Source organism: Cyanistes caeruleus, chromosome 1 (assembly GCF_971803275.1).
Source record: "Cyanistes caeruleus chromosome 1, bCyaCae1.hap1.1, whole genome shotgun sequence".
Classification (NCBI taxonomy): domain Eukaryota; kingdom Metazoa; phylum Chordata; class Aves; order Passeriformes; family Paridae; genus Cyanistes; species Cyanistes caeruleus.
In genome coordinates this window covers 108,747,265-108,768,339 of record NC_141701.1, presented here as the reverse complement: position 1 = coordinate 108,768,339, position 21,075 = coordinate 108,747,265, and the positions used below count along the sequence as shown (strand labels likewise).

At 39.9% G+C, this 21,075-nt stretch overlaps 1 protein-coding gene across 1 annotated transcript; it reads right to left on the bottom strand.

Annotated features, from left to right (window-relative positions):
• Positions 1-9,603: 9,603 nt before the first annotated feature.
• On the bottom strand, positions 9,604-13,411 carry LOC111923569 (C-C chemokine receptor type 4). The gene is made up of 2 exons (XM_023919367.2): positions 12,752-13,411; positions 9,604-11,499 (listed from the first exon to the last, which is right to left on the bottom strand). Exon 2 carries the CDS (start codon positions 11,479-11,481, stop codon positions 10,405-10,407), a length of 1,077 nt encoding a protein of 358 aa, XP_023775135.2. The 5' UTR covers positions 11,482-11,499; positions 12,752-13,411; the 3' UTR covers positions 9,604-10,404.
• Positions 13,412-21,075: the final 7,664 nt, after the last annotated feature.

Below are 21,075 nucleotides of genomic sequence, written 5' to 3'. Positions count from 1 at the left end.
AAAGCCTTTAAATGTGATTTTTTGGGATGAATAAGCAAAAAGAAGAACACAAACTGGCAGTGTGCTGTATGGTTGAATTCTATTAACTTATGTATGAGACTCTTTCATAATGTAACTATCTTCTGTGTGTTAATCAACATTTTCTAGTCCTTGAATGGCAGGATTGAGACTTGCTCTTGACTTCCTTTAGACTCTCTGTGCCTTTTCTAATTCTCTGGTGCAGACAGCTTTCCAGTCTCCTACTATCCAAACTCCTTGGGACTTCCACAGTGCCTGTTGTTTCCTTTTCCAGTTTTTTGGGTGAAATACTCATTTTTGTGTGCACAGTTTGAATACTTGCAGGAGTGATTAGAAATAATCCTTCTGCCTGGACTACAAGCACTACCCACCTGACAGATATGTGTCAGGTTTTCAGAAATGACAGTTACAGAAGGATAATCCTGTGGTTTGCAGTGTGCTTGGAAGGAGGTGATGCTGTTACTGTACAGGCTGACAAAGTAACACCATTTTAATAGATAATACAGAATGAAGGGTTTGTGAGAGTTTATCTAGCCCTGTGTCTCTCTACCCTAAGGCAACATCATTTGTATCTTAAATATTCTCAGTATATTTCTTTTGAGGAGGACTCCAGTCTTTCCTGGGCAAGTTATTCTGGTGTTTACTGTTGGGGAACTTGTCAACAGTAACTGAGACCATCATGGTCTTGGTGTATGTAAACTAGCTATCACTTTCACTGTCCACAGCCAACACAAAGTGTATATTTGTGCTCTGAGGCTGTTTTGTGCCCTCTCCATTACTTTCTTATTTCTTTAAACTGGGTTTAGATAAATTTCAAGAGGTGCAAGGTAACACAGAGACAATTTAGCAAAGATGTGAAAAGACAACCAGCTCTCAAATGACTTGGTCCAGGTGCTACAGCATCTCTTTTTGATAGAAATTACTGAATTACAAGAAAGTTGTCTTGCAGGCTGGGACTTAAAGGCACAGCAGTTAACCACAAAGTCCTGGCTGGGAGATCGTGTGACAGAAGAAGCTGGAAACTGCAGAAGAATGGGGTCTGTTTTAGTAGTTCTTCAATGAGAAGGGAAAAGTAGGGAAAAATAGATTATCCTAGAACTTGGTCCCATGGGCTGAATGGAAAAATGTTGGAAAAGTGCATCACAAGGATCTTTCTTATGCTTTTATGCTTCTTATGCTGAATAAAGTGTGTATGTTTAAAAATTCCTTTTCAGAAAATATTCCCTGTTGCTTGTTACTTTATCAAGTGACCTTCCCCAGCTTTGGGGGAAATATTGAAGCTCTGTGTTACCTCAAGATGTTTCACAGAACCAGAGCTTATTTCAGGTAAAGCAATCCCCTTTGACTAGGATATATGATGTGGCCAAGGCATTTGGGATATATTTAAGAATTCCTGTTTTGGACTTTAGCTCCTGTCCCTCAGGAGGCGAGTATATACAGAACTTCAAAGCCATGGTCTTAGGAAGGTTCCACATTTAACTCTGTGGAGTTGGAATGGGAAGCACAGTCTTGTTCCTGAGACTCCCCCGCATACTTTGATAGCAAACTCTGTGCCAGCATCATGGTAAAGTTGCTGTCTTGAGCTTTGGTATTGTGCTTATAGCTGCTGTGCTTATATTAAGTTATGATCATAACTTAACCTTTTAAAATCTTTTGGTAGACAAGAGAGGGGAAAAAAACTAATGAAACTAATGAAATTGAGAATTTGAATGAATTGAATTTGAAACTCCAACTGGAGGTACATCTGTTGAATAACAGTGCAAATTCAGTAGGAAATTGCAGCCAATATCTGTGGTCTGAAAGGCTTTTCCTGTTTAAGTTTTTTTATTCACTGTAAGTATATGCACTGTTTTTATTAAACTTGGTTCTTCTGTATGGCTCATGCTTCTATACTAATATTAACTGACCATTTTCAGTGTTTGTAAACGTGGGCCAGAGCACAGATTTGCCCAGTGTGGGCAGATGCCTAGCAACTCATCCCTCTAATGCCATAGCTAAGAAATTCTTACCTATTTCCTGTTTCACTCTTCCTGAACTCTTTCTGGCTCTTCCTCTCTCAGTAGGGAAGTCTTATGTGTAGAGAAACTAAAAAAATTTCCTTCAATATGTCTTTGTTTGTCTAAAATAGAGTTGATCTCCAATCCTTCCTCCTACCATTGGCAGTCATTGATAGACATCACCTATTTTCAATTCACAAAACAATAGGTTAGATGATGCCTGGTTTACTTTCATTGTGGTTGCTGGTGAGCAAGCACCTTCTTTGGACACATAACCATGCTGTTGTACTTGTCCTGCTCAGTGGGTGAAAGAACATTCAGAGATTCCCGAGACTTTTTCTCTCTCAGACTTTAAGGATTTGGCACAGCTCACAAGATCTCTTCTCTCAGAGGCAGAGGGCTTTAAAAACACACAGAGCTCAGCTCACATTTTTTGTTGTATTTGTTCTCTTTTTCTCATTTGATAGAACTGTTTTTTTGTATAAGAATAAAGGCACTGAGTTTGCCTAAGGTCCATCTAGCCCAGTATCTTCTTTTGAAGTAGAGCATATCTGATTATCTTCTTTTGAGTTTCAGCATCTGGAATTTTAAGGTGAAATCTTTTTTTTTGTACAAAGTTGAGCTGGAATTTTAGTGCTTTTAAGCTCTTTTCAGTACAACAGACTCAGCTTTGACTGCTGATTCAGCTACTCACTTGCCATGACTCAGTTTGCAAAAATAACACCCCCAAAACTCTGAAGTTCACACTGTGTAAGGCAAACTGGAGGACAGCAATTGAAATAATAATTTGAAAGTATAAGCTCTTTTCAACAGCTTTGTTTGGTGCTCCATAGTGTATTCTGCTTTGGGAGATTGCTCTTTTGTTGTCAGGGTGTAGACCTTTTGATGAAAAATTATGATTCTGGTTTGGCTTTGAAAGAATGTTCCTGTCCTTTCCTGTGAAGTTCTTTGTTTTTTCCTGTTACCTGTTTTAGTGTGTTCATGCAAATTGGTGAAACCCCCTGCTGATTACAAATGTCAAAACCTCAAGTAAATTGGGCAGGCAAGTTAAAAAGAGATAGGAGTTTAGTCTTCAAACCTTTGTGATCAAGGACAATCACACATTGACTGAGAATTGTTGGGAAGAAATTGCTCAAAACTGAAGACTTGTGTTTAGAATAATGCATTATGAAGTTTTCATCTTCTGTGGAAGGAGATGAAACTTTCTGGGCTGTGAGTAAATGGGAGTGCATGATTCTTGATGTCTTGAGACAAAGCAAGGAATGTAACAATTAATGTACATATTTTTCTCTCTGTAATACTATCTAATTATAGTATTTTTCATCTGCAAAATGCCTTGTTTTACAAAGGAGGGCAGATTTTTTATTTCTGTGTGGCAAATGGAAGACTCAAATTGATCTACATCCCTTGCAAAGCTAAAGGTCAAACCTCAACAGATTTTGTTTTCTTTCAAGGTGATGTATAGGACAAGGGTACTACAATCTGTTTTGGGTATATTAACTCAGATTGAGAGGTACTGATGGGCTAGGTTACTTCTGCCTGGTTAAAGCCTGCACCACCATGATAAGGGAGCCAGTGCAGACAGTGAAGGTCATTTAGTAAAGCAGTGTTAATAAAACATGGATTTTTTTCTAAACATGACCATTATCTGCACAAATACAACTGGTGCCAATTGCATTCTGCCCCTGTTCACCACTGTCTGCGTGGGACTCTGAATTTGCAGTCACTAAGGAGAAACACACTGATTCAAATGTCACACCTAGCTGCTGATTCTGTATGAGTTTTCACCTACTGGGTCCTCAGGCACTGCTCATGTTGGAATATGCTCACACCTTGTGCCATTCCCTGACCAGGCAGCTGTGGCTTTTGCTGTAAAGGAATTCAGTGATTATTTTTTTTTCGCTTAATTTTTTTTTTTTACTGTGTTTCATTTTGCTTTTGCAAAAGCAGTAACTTTGTGGAACCTTGTGGCCTCAGGTCTAGAAAACATGGCAGACTTTTTTAGGTGTCCTTAAAATTAACATTGATGCTAGCAACCTATTTCCTCTGTTGTTGAGAAGTATCAGCTCTTCCACAGCTATCTCTGTACAATTAACTGACAATTCTAGAGCTTTTTTTACATTTCTCCAGGAACCTGGAATCTTCTGTATACCCACTGAATTGTGCTGGTATGACAATTCAAGAATTTGACATGTGCCCTACTGAAGATTCAGATCACATTCAGTTGTATCATATTATGATTGAGGTCTTCATTGTGAATTCCCTTAGAGAAAATGTGAGCTTTTTTAATTCCCCTCTGTTTCTGGCACTATCAATGGTTGCTCTGCCTCTGTGCAAACCCATTCCTGGAATTAAAAAAAAACCAAAACCAACATGCAAATTAAAATTTGTCAGAACCTTGTGTATCTAGTACTAACCTTGTTTTCTCAGTCTCTGATGCAAATTGTAAATAGTTATCACTTAAGGATTGACCTTTCATAAATGCTAATATGATGTTTGATTGTTTAGATTTTATTCACATAGTCTCATATTGATAGAATCTATAAAATGCTTTATTCTTTTACACTACAGGCAGTAGATTAAAAAAGCCAAACCCACAACACAGGAAAAAAAAAAATCCTATTTTTGTCTAGCAATCATCACTGAAATTTTGGTTCTAATGCTAGCTTTTTTCCTAAATTCTGATACATTCCTATGTGTAATAAGCTACTTATTGAGCAGTGTGGTAGATTTATTCTATTTAAACTGTGTAAGTGTGATAAATAATACAAACCCTTGAAATTTTTTACAATTTTTGGTTACATGAGGACTTCTGAAATTATTTCACCCATCAAAATAAAAGTATAATAAGAATTCAGAGTAGAATTAATGAAATACTTTATTGCAGTAATGTTGACAAATAGGCTTGGCATACTCTAAATAGTTTTAATGTGAAGATTAAAAGAAAGTGCAGAGGAAATTTTTGGCTAAAAGGTGTTTATTATTAGCCAATGCACCTGCCATCAAAAATTTGCCCTTTCCATATTTTCATAGAATCACAGAAGTGTTTTGGAAGGGACCTTTAAAGGTCATCCATTCAAACTCCCCTGCAATGAGCGGGGCAGCTTCATGAAACTGCCTTGTCAAAAGCAAAACACTCTGTGGTGTCATGACAAGACAGGTGTCCCACGGTGTGACCTCTGCGTGCAGAGAACATGAGCTGAAGTGAGTGAGGGAGTGAATGGATTGACTCCACCTGACTCTGGAGATGAGGTGGTGGTGTGTGAGGTTCATGCAAAAAGCCAAAGCGGCAGCAGACAGGCACCAACCTCCCCGTTGGAGATTTTAGGGGTTCCCTAATACTTCTGAGGAAAGGAAGCAAGTCTTGACCTGCATTATGCAAGGACGGGCTTGTAAAGCAGAACTGAGGAGAATTTACCCTCATACTATGAGTTTTGCTGTTCCAGAAAGTGTAAACAAGATTTTGCAAGGGCAGACTTGTTTCTTGCAGCTTCTCAGTGCTTAGGGCCCGCAAAACACATCATTACTGCCTGCAATCAACCAGAGATACTTTCTTTCCATTCCCAGTGATTATGAATGAGCAAAAAGGCCATCAGCAACAGCAAAATCCATCCTTCTATCCTATGTTCCTTCTATGCACTTTTTGCAGCTTTCCCTCGTGCTTTGATAGTAGAAAAGGCAAGTCAGTCTGCGGTCATGGTCTTGTTTGTGGTCAAATTTCAGTTTACCAGTTATAAGCAAGTACAGAGATGTTTTGTGGTCTTTCCTCTGTTTAAGATGCTTTTGTGTTACTATGAGCCAGTACTGCTCTCTCTGTTTGTGAGTAATTGTGACAGGTTGAATGCTAGGGAGGGCCCCTCTCTTCCATTTTTCTGCCCAAGCCACAGTACTTCTATGGAGGTTCTTTAAGGGGTGCAAAAGAGACAAATTTGCTTTTCATGCAGGGATATCCACCCATTGTTCCAATCACTGTCCCAGATACAAAAGTCTCTTCCTGAACTTGGGTGCTTGGATCTTCTTGGAAAATGCTGATTGAATGCCACTAGTCTCCCTTGAGAAGAAGGGTGCATTTAGTAATGTCAGTCTTCATTCAGTCTCTGTTGTTTTATGTGTTCCTAGCATCACCAAGAGTACTTTTTATGAACGTTTCATATCTGTGGAAAAAGATCAGATTCTTGCAGATGAGATTCTTGATTACTTGACATTGTTTTTAAATGCAAGCAAGCAAACATCTTGGAATTTGAAAAAAAAAACCTCTTAGTGCCTTAATAATTTCATTTTACAACATTTGAATTCACAAAGAGCTTGCATTATGCAGTTATGGAGCTTCTTATACTGGATGTGTTCTGTTACTTGTTTTGAAACAAGAAATTAAAACCCAGAGAAACTTCAACCCTTCAAGGATGACTTGAAAAATAAAAAAATTTAAAAACAGTACAAAAATTAAAGGAGTGCGATCCATTGATCAATCATGTATTTGGGCTGCATTAACTTGATTAATGCAGAGGACTTGATTTTGTTGGCCTGGAACAGATAAAGAGCTTCTTTGTTTTTGAGCTTCATTTCTGTGAAAAGTGTCTTTGACTCTGTGACTGTCCCGTAAGACGGGATTTTGTTAGTTTTTGTGATGGAATTTGCTGTTGGATGACTGTGAAAAAGAAAATCATCATTGGGAGCTTCTGACTTGGTGTCTTAGTGGTAGGGCTCCCTGCTTTAGGACTGATTTCTCCATGAGTGCCATTGGCACTTACGTGTAACATTGCTGTGTCACAGTAAGATGACTGCAGATATAGCCACCACTCCTCCTTTGAATGGTCTGTCTTATCAGTTATACAAATGCTACAAATCTCACCACTATTATATCATTTCCAGTCTCCTCCTTTCATGACTGGAGTAGCAAAGTTGAGCTTTCAGCAGGCATTGCATTAAGCAGTATTTTAATGATTATTTTGATTGACATTTCTAAATGCTCCTTGATTTCTAACTGTAAATAAATCAGATTGAGGTGTTGGCATAAGAGGCAGGATGTGATGAAGCTGGTCTCTGTTTTTGTCAAGAGAGAGATGTTGGCTAAAACTGCAATGAATTAAGAGCTCTTGAAGGAAAATGTGTGATGTAGATCCTGCTGGTGGTTAGAAGCATCCTGGTGACAGAGGAGCACTGTGCTGCCTGTGGAATTGCAGTCCCTTCAGAGCAGGTGTGCAGAGCTGGTGCTGGAAGAGTGACAAGCAGTTGCAGTCTAGGAAGGAGAACTGCAATTCCTCACTGGCTCTCAGACTGAGAGGAGCAGGTTGACTGGGAGGAGGCTGCTGACCATGATGCTGCTTCTGCACAATTAAAAGGGGTAATGCTGTCCTCCAGAGCAAATGTGCAAGGCAGCTTTTTGTTTAGGGAGTGACTGTGGTGGCCTAAGCATGCTATGAAAACAAATCAACTTCTTGTTACCTTTTCATCATTATTTGTATTTTATCTAAATAGCTGATTTCCCCCTTCATCTGTCTTTCTGTGGTTGCTTAGCATAACTGAAGAGAGGATGCAGGGTGGCCTTCTGAGGAACCTTGATGTAAAAATGTGCCTTTAAGAATGAGTCAGCTTTGCTTCACTCAAATGTCTGTCCATTCTCTTTCATGGTTCAGTGGGTTTGTACGTACATTCTTCATTGCTGGAAACTCTTGTTCAGCTAAAATAACACCTTTGTCAAATGACATTTTGAAAATCCCTACTTTATTTTTGCCTGAATTAATACTATTATCCTTTCTCATCAGCAGATTTCAAAGCCCTCTCTCAAAAGAGGAGTGGCATTGTCCACTGCAGCTTGGTGCATGGGGGAGGGGGGGTTTTTTGAGGTGACAGAGCCACCCATGTTCAATGAGCTCCAGCACCAGGACTGAATTCCTGAACCCATCAATTTAACATGAGCTCCTCTGCACCCAATGCAGCAAAACTGTTCAGAGCTCAACTTTCAGCTCAGTTGCTCGTCCAGCAGTTGAGCAGCTGTGAATATTACTGGGAGAACTGGAAGAGGCTATTTGTCACCAAGGAACAAGACAACATTCACGTGGAAGGAGTTCTGGCTGCACCATCACCCTCTGCACTACAAGAAACATGCACAGGCTGTGGGGCACAAAGCCGAGAGGTGACATGAAGTGCATTTGAGTTTTGTGTGGGAGAGGGTCTCTACACTGGCTCTGTTTGTGGCATTGCTGCACGGTCTCTGGGTGCACCATTAATTCCACACATGACCAGATTCAACATCCTCCCTCACCACAGAGTTTGCCCAGACCTGGACCAGCCTGCAAGCCATTCCCTGGTACTCCTCTTTGCCTGGGATGTCTCTTACATCACAGCTTCAAGAGCCTACAGCTTGCTGGTTCCTTTGTTGACCATAATTTTTGCCAGGCCAGCACAGGCAGCTTTTCCCTTAGTCTGGAAAGCAAGTACCATTCTTGCTGACTAGAGGGATCATAGAGCAGGATGAAGAAAAAAGAAATTGCAGTGGAAGCTGTCTGGCTTCCAGGTTAGTCTGTGCACCAGACAAGTGCATAGCTCAACAGTGCACAGTGCCTCTGCTATCAGCATCACCATCTGTGAGGATGATGTGCTGTGCCACCTCGGGATATTATTATGGCTTCATTGACATCTGTGAGAATTTGAAGCACCTCAACACTTGAAATTTGTCTTCCTTTTCCTTTTCAAAAAAGGTGATAGATGGCATAACCCACTCTTTCTATCAGTTTTTCTCAAGTGACTTAGCAGTAGCTTCTAAAGTTTTGAGTAGTAAGAGTTTATGGTCTTTTTCTTGGAAATAAAGGCTCTTTCTTACTTCAAGTAATATCTTCCACAGCTATTATTATCTGTGTTAATGCAGATCCTTCCTTGTCATCCTAGGCAAACTACAAATGGTAGTACATTCCCAAAATTATAATGGATAGCGTGTGTGAGATTTAATTGTACTGCATTTTATTTTCAGTCTTGTATCATGAGATAGGTCACAGGGAGATGAGCTTCCACTTATGTCTGTTATTTAGAGTGATGAGTACAATGGCACTACAATATTTCTACATTTCTTCTTCAGCCCTTTCCTGATGCATTTTAATGGCTTGTTTGCTTTTTGCAGCCTTGGCTGAATGCTGAGCAGGCGCTTGATTATTAACAGTGTAAGAAAATAATTAATCTGGTTTATAATAAGTAATCTGAATTGTTGTTGTCCAGCAAAAAGACACATCAGAAATATCTTCTAATACGTAGCTTTCAACTCTTAATTTGTCTGCCACAACATTACTGATTTTGTGCCTCTTCTAAAATCATTTTTGTGCCAAAATCTAAAAGCTGGTGTGTAAGCTTCCTTCCTGATACGGATCTCTGATTAATTAATATCCTGTGAGCAGCTGCTGGGGTATCACACGGTTTGCATTTTGCTGTTATCAAATGCAAGGATTCTATGTGTGGTTTCTAAGTTTTGACAGACCCTTTCTACACAATCTCTGTTTTTACTTTCTTTTGTTTTGCCAGATGCATCTCCAGTGAATGAAAATTGAGTCTTGGGGTTAAGTACTTTTGGAAGAAAGGACATTAATTTTAAAATACATATTTTTAACCAAGATGCTTCAAATTTATTTACACTTGCTGTAAAATAAGTTTTTTTAAACACTTTTATTCAAAAATATTCAGAACATTTTCTGTGTTAATTAAAATACAGAATTGCTATCCTGAATTACAGTGATAAAGTAATTCAAAATGCCTATATGTACACCTACATATAGGCATATATGTCAACCTGAGAGAAAACGCACCTACAGTGAAAAGTAATGGCTTTGCTTTGTGTCTTTGTGCACACAGAGAATATATTTTGTCCTCTTTCTTAATGACAGGGGCTATATCATCCCCCCTGAAATGAAACATTTAAAAGTAGCAGGTACTGCAAATAGCTACCTAAGAGTCACAAGTGAGTAAGTCCTACACAGATCAGCTGAAAAATAAAAAAGTATGGTTACAATCATCCTTCTTGAATACATTAATATGTTTTCCAAGTGTATGTGCTGATGACAAGGTGCTGTCTCAGCTCTGCCCCTCCGTGCAGGCCAGTGTCTTGATGCTGGTGAAAAAGAAGCCACTCAGTGCAGTGCTTTGCACAGAGCTGAGCAGTGATTTGTAATCACAGCAGAGAAACCTTGCATGTCTATCTCCCATGTTCCACATTTGGGACACCTTCTGTCATAATACTCAGAAAATCTAGAGGCACAAATAAAGCTGAAGTAAGTAATCATCTGGCACTACCTTATTGTTAAATGTGTCTGCATTTGCTTAGCTTTTCAAAGTTCCTGCTTTTCAAAGTTCCTGCTGTTGTCAGTTTGCTTGCTGCTGAGTTCAGTGGCTGGTCTAAAATGTGTTACAGAGCATCTTGGTCCCCCGTAGACTGTGTGTGGAATGAACTGGTAGATTCTGTGTGGTAAGTGATGTGAACTCCACACCACTTGCAGAAATACCCAGGTAACTGCCAGTTCTTAAAGAGCATCTTCAAGTACTTCTTAAACTTCTCCCCCATGAAGAAGTAGATGACTGGATTGAGGCAACAGTGAAAAAGGCCAAGGATTTCCGTTACCTGGAAAGCGTAGTCCAGACTCCTGCTCACTTGACAGTCTTTAATTACTCCCAAAAATTCCAGCAGTTGTAAGAAAATAACAATGTTGTAGGGAGTCCAAAAAAAGAAAAACACAATCATGACAACAAAAATCATCTTCACAGCCTTGTTCTTTTTGTCATTTCTACAGTGAATTAATGTTTTAATGATCATGGAGTAGCAAAATGTCATAATTATAAAAGGGATTAGGAGCCCTAAAATGTTCACTTCCAAAGTGGAAAAAAGCTTCCATGTTGTGAAATTGCCTGGAAATCTTGGCTTGCAGGTAGTATAATTATGTTCATTAAAAGACTCTCTAAATACAAGCTCGGGGACTGAGGCTGAAAGAGCTACTAGCCAAACAACAAGGCTAGTAATCACGCCATGGAAGGTGGTCCTTGCTTTCAAGGAAAACACTGCACGAACAATTGCCAGGTATCTGTCTATGCTCATAAGCATAATAAAAAATATCCCACTGTAAAACCCAACCAGGTAGATCCATGAAATGATTTTACACCAGGGAGTTCCAAAAACCCATTGGTCTACTGTGAAATAAGACCAGAAAGGCAAGGATAAAACAAAGAGCAAATCTGAGATGGCGAGGTTTAGCAGGTACACATCCGTCATGCTCTTCAGCCTCTTGTATTTGAAGAGGACCACGATGACCAGAATGTTTCCAGTGAGCCCGACCAGGAATACCAGGGAATACAGAACAGGTAGGAAGGAGGCTGCAAACCTCCTGACGCCTTCTTTGCTGCATGGTTTTGGAGCATCGTAATAAGTATCGTAATAGTCATAAAAGGTTGAGAGTTCAGCTTCAAGAGACTCTGTACTTGAAGAAATCATGGTTTTTTTCCCCTAGTTCTGAGAAGGGAAGAATATAAAAATGTCAGTGACTTTCAAGACCGTGTGGTTAGTCCACAAACCTGAATCATGAGTGACTGACTGGCAGCTCGGCACACGACTCGCTGCAGGTTCTCAGACATTATGTGAGCATTATGGGATAGATGCATGTGCACGTTTGAACAAGGTACTGTTCTTAGCATGCATGTGCTTAGTCCTTGCAGCACTGTGCAACCTGTATGGCAAGCACAAAGAGATCCAATGGATGACAGGAAAGCAAATGGGAATGAAAGATGTGGGGCACAGGTGTCGAATCAGAGAGGGTTAAGTTCCATGTAGAGCAACGTAAAAAGCAAACTCATTGTTCATAGCAATTCAGAATTTCCCTCACCCACCTTTCCCATCAGGCATATGTCACCTATAGTGATTAACATGCATCAGACTTTTTAAATGAAATTACATTTACTGAAAGCTGTCATGAATTTCAATAAGTGCTTATTTTCAGTGGCTAAATGAGTAACAGGAATTTGGCATCTTCGTATGGATGTTCTTGTCTAATAGGCAGATACAGAGTTTTAAGTGATGTAAGCTGGACACAGGGCAAATCATTGCTGACTTATAAGTCTGTGTGTTATTCACATCACAGCATCATTATTTTAACCTAACATACCAGAAATTCAAGTCTGAGTTTTGTTCTTATTTGTGTGTTATTCACATCATAAGTGACATTTTTTTAGCCTAACATATCAGAAATCCAAGCCTGAGCTATGTTTTTCCCCTTTGTCTTCTTTTATGAATGGAAAGCAGAAGAGAAGTGAGTTTCTTTGCTTTACTTATCTTTACCCTGTGTGTTGCTGCCACATACCAGAAAACATTGACTATCATTAATCTGAGACCTGCTGTGTCAAGTCCCAAGCATGACACCTTTTCCAGCCTACAGTTCTGTTCCATTCTACACAGACAGGAATTTAAACTGATTTACAGGTCACAAGGACAGAACTGTTTGACACCAATGGCGTAGAAATGACAGCTTTGTAGCAACTGCACCCAGACATAACTGAACCTAATCCAGGTTCAGCATAATATATTTGAATACTTAAAAACATATGCTCACAGAATACACCCACTTCTGATGATGCAAGAATTTTTAAAACTGCCTAAAAATAATCACCTGAGCAGCTATAAAGGGTAAATTAAAAAGCATTACATTCACACATATAATGAGTATACATGGTACACAAATGTTTGAGCAATTGCATTTTATGAATTTTACCTTTTCTCCTCCTTTTTTCTTAGAAGATATGAAGAAGCTTCTTTGCTCTAAGGGTGCAGAATCACTTGCTTCTCTTCAGGTAGCTCTGCCAAGGAGGTGCTACCCACACAGCAATATCCAGCAGCCGTAAAAAGCAGATGTCACTAGGTAACTGTGTCGCTTAGCGGAAGCTTCAACTTCCTTAGATTGTATCACAAGTACTTCTCTACTCAGTGCTAATCAGAGACAGTCCCTTTAATTCAGAAATAGAATTAAACACATCTTATAATGTTAAAAAAACCCCACAGTTTCCACTGAGTTAAAGCAGTTTAATCTCATCCAACAATCATTAAAACTGATGTCACTAAGCATAGATGTCATTCAGCTCTCATTCAACTGAAACCTTGTTCTTTTCTTAATCTCAGAAAAAAAAAATAAATCAAAGAATCATCTGTAATGAGCAGAGATGAGGCAGGAACTTGGGTGTGTGGGAAGTGTGTTTCCAGTCCTTCTCTGACTGATAACTAATTTTACACGTTTCATTATGTAATTGTAGAAGAAAAAAGCTGTATAGATTTAGTGCAGGGAAGGCTCCTTTCAATCACTGTTGTTTGATTTTCCTAACTCCTACTTATCTTACTAAAAAAGAAATGAAGGCATGTTAATTCACACTACCTTTTTGCTTGATGTTTTCTGTTGCAGGTTTTATATACAGCAAATGTACCACCTACCACTGACCAGCACAAAATGTAACAGTAGTCAAAATATTGAATAACAAGTAGAATGTACACACATGTGTGTGGTCTAAGGGCAGAGCATGCAAAGTGCTGAGGTTTACAGTGGCTGTCACAGCAGGAAGCTCAGCAGCTTCTATGAATTTCTCTTGAGAGTGAGATAGGACTTATTTGTCTTTTGGGGGATCCTGAGAAGGGAGAAGAGAGCACAGAGGACATATGGTAGTCAAGCAGGATGGGTGTGAGTCCTGCCAACAGAACAGCTGTGCTGGCAGCTGGCAGGTGCTGGTCTCCTCTGTTTTTCAGAAAAGGCAAGCCAAGCAGAAGTACAAGCCATTTCTCAATAGGGGAGCCTGCTTTTTTGTGATCAGCAGAAACTGAAAAGACACAATGAGATGCAGAAACAAGAAATCTACAGAAGTGGTAGTGAGAGTAGGAAGAATCAGACATCTCTGTCCACACGATATTATATGATTTCTTGTTAGCTCTCTGGTGTTATTCCAGACACAGGTATAGTTTATGTTCAGTTGTGCTATTTGCTGCTATCTCATATGCCTCTGACACTGTTAGACTGCCCAATAACTTAGGTTTGGTTGAAAAGCTTGATGTGAAGACAGCATGAAATGCAGGGTCTACTGGTTTCAGGTTTTGCCGGAATAAAGCAATTGTATGGGAAGGACCGGGTCAGTAACCTTTCACAAGCTGTGTCTGTTGAGATTTTTAAATCGGTCTCTGGGAGATGTTCCTCCAGTACAGGTTGTTTTTTCACAGATCATGTACATTTTCTCTTCAGCTTACTAGCAGTCCTTAAAGGATGTGGATATCAGATAAGCAGACAACATTGTTGTACCCGTTTCATCAGCCCTGCTTACAGAAATCAGAAGCTGTTCCTCTTCTAGTTCTTTTGTCTCTGTAAGGGCCTCATTAATCTCTTCTTTGACGTGTTACACCAGGGCCACACGTTGGCTCTTCAGCCACAATAAGTATGACAGAAAATCTTTCTTTGAGTACATGCTTTTGAGGAAAAAACACTTCTTGCTTTTTACAATGCTCTCTTAGGCACTGATGTTTCTTAGATCTAGCTGTAAATTTTTTCTCCTCAATAAACCACCATGCATCTGCATTCTTATCTTGTCCCACTCATTACTTCCAGCTCTATCAAACTAGGTATCTTCTTTGAATTTCATGAGTGGCGATTTTTCTTGATTTCCAGATGAAGAGATGAATAGAACTGAATCCAGATCTTAAATGTCTTCAAGAATCCTGTTCGGCTAAGGAATGATTTCCCATCAGCAGCAACATTTTGCGAGATGTGCTGACCATCATCAGGAGCCTTTTGAGACCTGTCCTTAGCACACAGGCCACACTTCAGATATGTTTCTAATCTTTCAGGCATACTGTCAGCAGAGAAAAAGTCTGCAGCCATGGGAATTCCATGATCCATATGGCAGTAGCCTGAAGAAAGCACCTACCTGGCACAGTGCCTTTTGCCCAGTCCTTCTTTGGAAGGCTTCCAAGTATCAAATACAGCTGCCATTATACCAACTCACTTCATGGAAAATTGCCACATGGGAAGGGCTGTCTTTTTGAGGGGACTGAGGAAGAGTGTTTCTGCAGAAAGAGGAATGCTCAGCCACAAAAAAGAGAAGAATGGTTGCGGCTACAGATGCCGAAAACTTACTATGTGTGAACTCCAGAAAATGAAGATTAAAAAACATATCTGCCAGCTGGTGAAAATCAAGAGGATGTGAATGAATCCTAAAATACCTTCTAATGGCATACCAGTGAACAGAGTCCTGGGAGAGCCTGCAAGGAAAACTGGAGAGAAAACAGGAAAAAACAAAGAAATCTCTAAGCAAATGAGACTATGCAGAAAATAGAGGAAAGGTGTTGTGAGTGCAGGTCCTGCAATTACCTGGAGAGAAAGAAGAGAGGAAGGGCCTGAGTATAACTGTAGTCTCCAGTAGGGGAGCTCTGGGGTCCTCTTGTAACACATGTCTTTTTCAGATGCTTCTTGGAGAACAGAGGCTAAGGAAAGGAGAATGGCAGGAGATGGCAAGATTATGGGGAAATGGGGAAGCATTCTCAGTGATGTTGCTGTAAAACTAAAGGTTTTGCAGGAGAAGAGGTAATTTTACCTCTTTACTAAATGGTATCAGAATATGTGGCACTGACCAAATAAATCATGAGTGCACAGGAGTGGACCAAACCTGATTGTCCTGACTGGAAGGAGATTAACCTTTTATATGGGATGGAGGGGTGGGGCACATTTGATGCAACAGGAAGGAACTTAATAAAAGCAAAAAAGCATAAAAAAAATTTGCTTCTCACCAAAAGATGATTTCAGCCACTCCTATATTTTATGGGAAGTCCCATCATTAATTCACCATTTTACAGGAGACAGGAGTCTTGCCCAAGGAAGGACTGGAGATAGACATTTATTTAACCCACTAACCAGGCTGTGAGATACTTACAACTGATATGCCAAGGCACCACCCATTCTGTCTGGCCAGGGACAGATGATTCAGACAACTCCTCATTTGAAAGAGGCTGGCCCACGAGAGAAGCAGACAACAGCAAATAAAAAGGGACAACTATTTCAAGAATTAGCATTTTGATTGATTGTGTGGATTGGCACGGGATTCAGGCCGCCAAAGTCACTGATGGACAAACATTTACCTTTCTCATCAAACCATCCTCTCCATCAGGTGGCCAGCTCCTTCATGCATGGTCTGGCCTTGTGGGGTTCTTCTTTTGCAATTCAGGTGAATTGGGATCACAGTTTGCACTCCTGTAGCTCCCACCCTTCCTTGTTAGCAAAGTGTTTGTGGTACCAGTTCGTTGTACAGTTCCTTTCTTTGTAATTTTTTATGTATTCCAAATTTGCAGCAAAACTGAGAGCAATCTGAGAGAGAACTTAAAAAAGGAAGTGAATAATTTCCTAGTTTTAGAGACAACCATTGTTGTTGTTGTTTCTCAGGTGATTCACTCACAATTTATTTCAATCATTTTGAATGCATGAATTCCCCTGGGCTAAGATAGATGTTTGTGCTGACAAGGAAATTGTTTAAGCCAAAAACATCTTTTCCTTGTTCAATGCTAAGCTCCAATTCCTCTCACCGTTTTTTTTTCTTTCAGTAGATGAGCCCTGTGCATTCTACTGTTTGTATCCACTAGTGATTGTGAATGGTGTCAGTCATCCTCTTCCTCTGCTTAATTTGCTTTCTTTCTGCATGCTGTGCTTGCAAAGCTGCTACAGACAGAACTTCTTATTTAAAAAAAAGAACTGAAACTTCTCACCTCAAACATGACAGAAATAGTCATTTTGTATGATTTTAAAATAAAAATCTCTGGTGCAAAAAACCATGAGTTTTATTATTGTTAAATGTGAAATGGCACAGCAGGGAGCTTTCTTTGTCATGTTCGGTGATCTTTTAAATGTTACTAAGCTGTTTCTACAGATAGGTATGAAATTTGGGCTGTTTCTACTCGGAGGAGCAGTTGGTACCTAAGATTTAAGTTTTTTAAATTGTTTTTCCTAAATGTCCCAGCCATCTCCTAATCATTACTATGAGGTCCTCTTAAAGGCTGGTCTTTCTGAAGAAAAAAAAAAAATAAGGCAAAGCAGGGGTGAATAGCAGAAGTGTTCTCAGACCAACTTGTTGTTTATTGTGATGAGTTTAGATACAGAGGAAGGATGACAACGTGGCGTAAAGGCTTTGTGTTCTGTGTGCTGTGTGTTGGTGTCCCCAAGTCTCAAACACTTCAGTTGCTGGTAGCCTTTAACAGCTTATTAAATGACTTCTCCTAAACATCTACATCTTCAAAGTCTTTCCTGACATGTTCTTCCCAGGGCAGATGTAATATAAAGGAGGCTAGTTTAAAAAACTAAAGTATTTGCAGAGGACCAAGAGTAAAAAAGAGCTAACACTTGGTCTTGCTGATTACTAATCTTTCCATGTTTGCTGAGGCCCAGGCACTCTGTTATCCCATGGAAAAGCTGTTTCACTGCAAGGCCTGCTCAAGACAATCTGTACGGCCAATGTATACAATACTTAGTTCATTTTTAGTAGCAGGGAAAACCACTCAGGACACCAAAATAAAACTGTGACAGGCAGAACAAAAGGTTTTCATTGGAGCATCTCTCTCATCTTTGTGATTCATGGGATATTCTGATTTGCTTTGTGAATTGTTGGTGAAACTGCCTGTGGTTAATTTTACATGCACAGACTTTCATTTACTCAACAAGCAAATAAATAAAACATCGGAGAAACTGATGTTTCTTCCATCAGCACAATGTAGTTACTAATTTTTTCTGACTTTTCATAAGCATATTTTTTACACTCTGTACTTGCTCATCAGTGACTCCACTTGCTTGACTGGGGTGCTCAGCTTTAACCACGAATGACTTTTTAGAACATGAGTTTAATAATGCCACCTTCTGGTGGAAATGCAAAGAAAGCACTGACACTATGGGCAGAAGGAATGATAGAGTGAGCTCAGGGCAGAGGGTCCTGTGTGAACAAGGGTGATTACAGGGATAGTGAGAGGATGTGATGACTGGAAATATAATAACAGGTGCTGTTAGCCTTGTACAAAAGGATGCATGCCACTGTCTACAGTTGAACCTTCTGAATCTGACTTGAACTGTAAACCCTGGCCTGGGCATTCTGTGTTGTTTTTATTGTTAACTTGAATTTTGTCCATCCCTTCCCTGTAGCCTCCTGAAACCTGAACTACCAGGAGGATCTGGAGAGCAAGGCTCAGCAGTGGGACCAAGAAAAAGGAACTGAACAAGAGACCAAGTGAGGGTGAGCCTTAAAGATTCAAATGAGGGCTCCCTTGGGAAAAAAACAAAACAAAGCAAAACAAAACAGCAAACAAACAAAAAACCCCAACAAAACCCAAAGAAACAAAAACACAAACAAACAAAAAAAAACTAAAAAAGAAACAACAATCCAACCAACCAAATTAAAAAAAAAACCCCAAAGAACAACAAAACAAAAAAAGCTGATCACAGTATGAGGATACCTGTTTTGTAACACAGGAGTCCGAGGGACAGGGGCACTACAATAAAGCAGAGATTCACTGCAGAGGGCCTCTGAAGCCACTTAGGGGTTTTGACCTGGCAATCTTTGGTCAGCTTTAATATTGCCATTCCCAAAACAGGCTTTGAGTCTGCTCAGACACAATCCTTCCAGGGCAAAGAAGATGGGAGGTGAAGGTCCTTCATCTGCACCACAAAGTGCTGAAGAAACAATTCCTGAGCACGCTTACCCTGTTCCCCATTCCTGGATATTTACAGGTCATTCCTACTGGATGAGGCCCTTCCAGTGGGAAAAGCTCCCCATTGCCTTGTGCTCCAGCTATGGCCAAACTGGGATCGATGTTGCTCAGCAATTGCCTGGGACAAAGTGGGTGGCAAAGTGCTGTGGAAAAAGGTGGTTCAACAACCTGTTCCAGGTGCGTTTCACATTTACCATTTCCTTCTGGTTCGCTCCTACCTGGTTGGAGGCTGGAAAAATAATGGAAGCAGCAGCTCAGGGTTTCAAGCAGCTCTTGCCTGTAAGGAAGCGTCCTGCTCCGGGGCACAGGAGATTCCTCAAGGGAACAGCAGCTCGTGTCTGACACCAGGGGGACCCGTCTTGTCACAGGTGCTTTGCCGGTGTCCTCCGACGTGCCCTGCAAGAGGGGGCCTCTGCAATCTCTGCTGCCATTTCTATGCCTCTCGGTGATGCTGGAGATAATTTTAATGTAGCAAATTTATGGGCTAAACGTGAGCTCCTCACGGGAGAAATGCTTCTCGGTTGCCTGCATGATCCTGGCGTATTGGACCTATGTGTTGTGGGACTGTTGTGCTGCAGCTGGATATGGAGCAGGGATAAATGCGTGCAGTTTATCAGACTTAAAATCTGGGTGGGGTGGGAAACAGACTGTTCCAGTGGCAGCTGCAGTTGGGAAGCGGATTACATCCCCTGTATAGTGAAACAGCACTGCCAGAGCCCTTGCTTGCATTCTCTATCCCATTCACTAACCTCTGTCTTCAGGGGTACAAAGTTCATGTTCTCCTTCCTGCTGATTGAAATGGCTAGAAATGTGGTAAATGCAAACTGTTCTTCAAAAGCAAACCATTTTCCTCGTCCAATGGGAGCTATTTCACAGTATTTCTTTAGGGAGAGGAATGAAAAATGCAATATGTTAACATTTTTGTGTTGCTTATTAGTGTAATGAGCAAAATCAGACAGGAGCAGTTGATGAATTTTTTAATTATTTTTTTTCCATATTGAAAACAACCTTTTAAACACTGGCCCTGTAAAACAAAGATCTTGATGTTTGGGTGTGTATGGTGAAAACCAAGCTCTTACAGTGGCTACCAAGTAAATTAGGAAGTGCTGCTTACAAGTGGCAGCAGAATTATTGCTAACTTCAACAGAAACTATGTGTTTGTGGTTAAGTGTAAGACCAATTTTTAGTAGTTAGAAATTGTTCTCAATTTTTGCTTTGATTATTGAACTTGAATTTAAAAATAATAACTCTGGATGACACAGATTTTCATTAGAGTTTCAGGTGTCCTACAGAGTTAAGAAACTGAAGTGCAAACAGTAAAACTTTGAGCAGGACTAGGACTAGGACTTTCTTAATACAGAAAATATTTCATTCAGTGGCTATTTTAGAAGTGGTGTGTTAATGGCCTTTGGCAAACGTGCACCAAGCTTGGGCTATAACTACAGAGGAAAGACATTACCAGATGGGACCAGAAAAAGCAACAGTGGGTAGAGATAATGCAACTTTGGATTTTCTTTGAAAAATTCTCATTTTTTTTTTAGTGATAGCAAAGCTTTCACTTTTTTTGCATGGATCAGACTTGTTCCCTTGTTGTCCTGCTATGACAAGGGCCTTGTATGACTCACAGGATCTCAGTGAGGGACCTCACAAAGGTTACTGAGACAAAATGGAAATGACAGAACTTAACCCATAACTCATTAATTCATTAATAGTTTCTTTATGAAGAATGTCATTAAAACTTCAGACTACCCTGGGCCAGGACTTCAAATCCACTCCCACCAAATGCTGAATCCAAAGAAAACATGTGGGTAGTGACCGGCTCCTTCTGATGCCAGTGTTGAAAATGATACCTTTCATTCCTGAGCAATTTCCTAGGCCAATGTGGTGCTTTGATTGGCTGCACTTCAAATCATTTTGTACAAGTTTATTATTAACAAAACCCAAGAATCCAGAATGGCTAAAAAAAAAACAAAAAGAAAAAAAAAAAAAAAGTAAATAAGTAAATCCTATTGTTTTGGAACTGTGTTGTAAAATTTGAATGAGATGCATTCACAGTGGCACCTAAAAAAGTATTCATGTCCATGTATCTCACTGCAGTTCAGATAAATATGCATCTTGTTCATTCTATTTTTAAGTAGAACATGAAATATAGTCATGAACCTGCCAAGGAAACTTGGATTTAGTTCCTCAAACTTAACCCAGCCGGGAAAAGATTTATGTAAGTGTCAGTGTGATTCTCAAACAGGAAAAAAAAGTTGATAATAATGAAGAATTATGATGCAACGATAGCTCATCACCCCTCAAAACCCCAAAGGCCAACACCCG

Bases quoted from the DNA above. Each gene is read 5' to 3' on its own strand.
- LOC111923569 (XM_023919367.2), bottom strand. From the start codon at position 11,481: ATGATTTCTTCAAGTACAGAGTCTCTTGAAGCTGAACTCTCAACCTTT.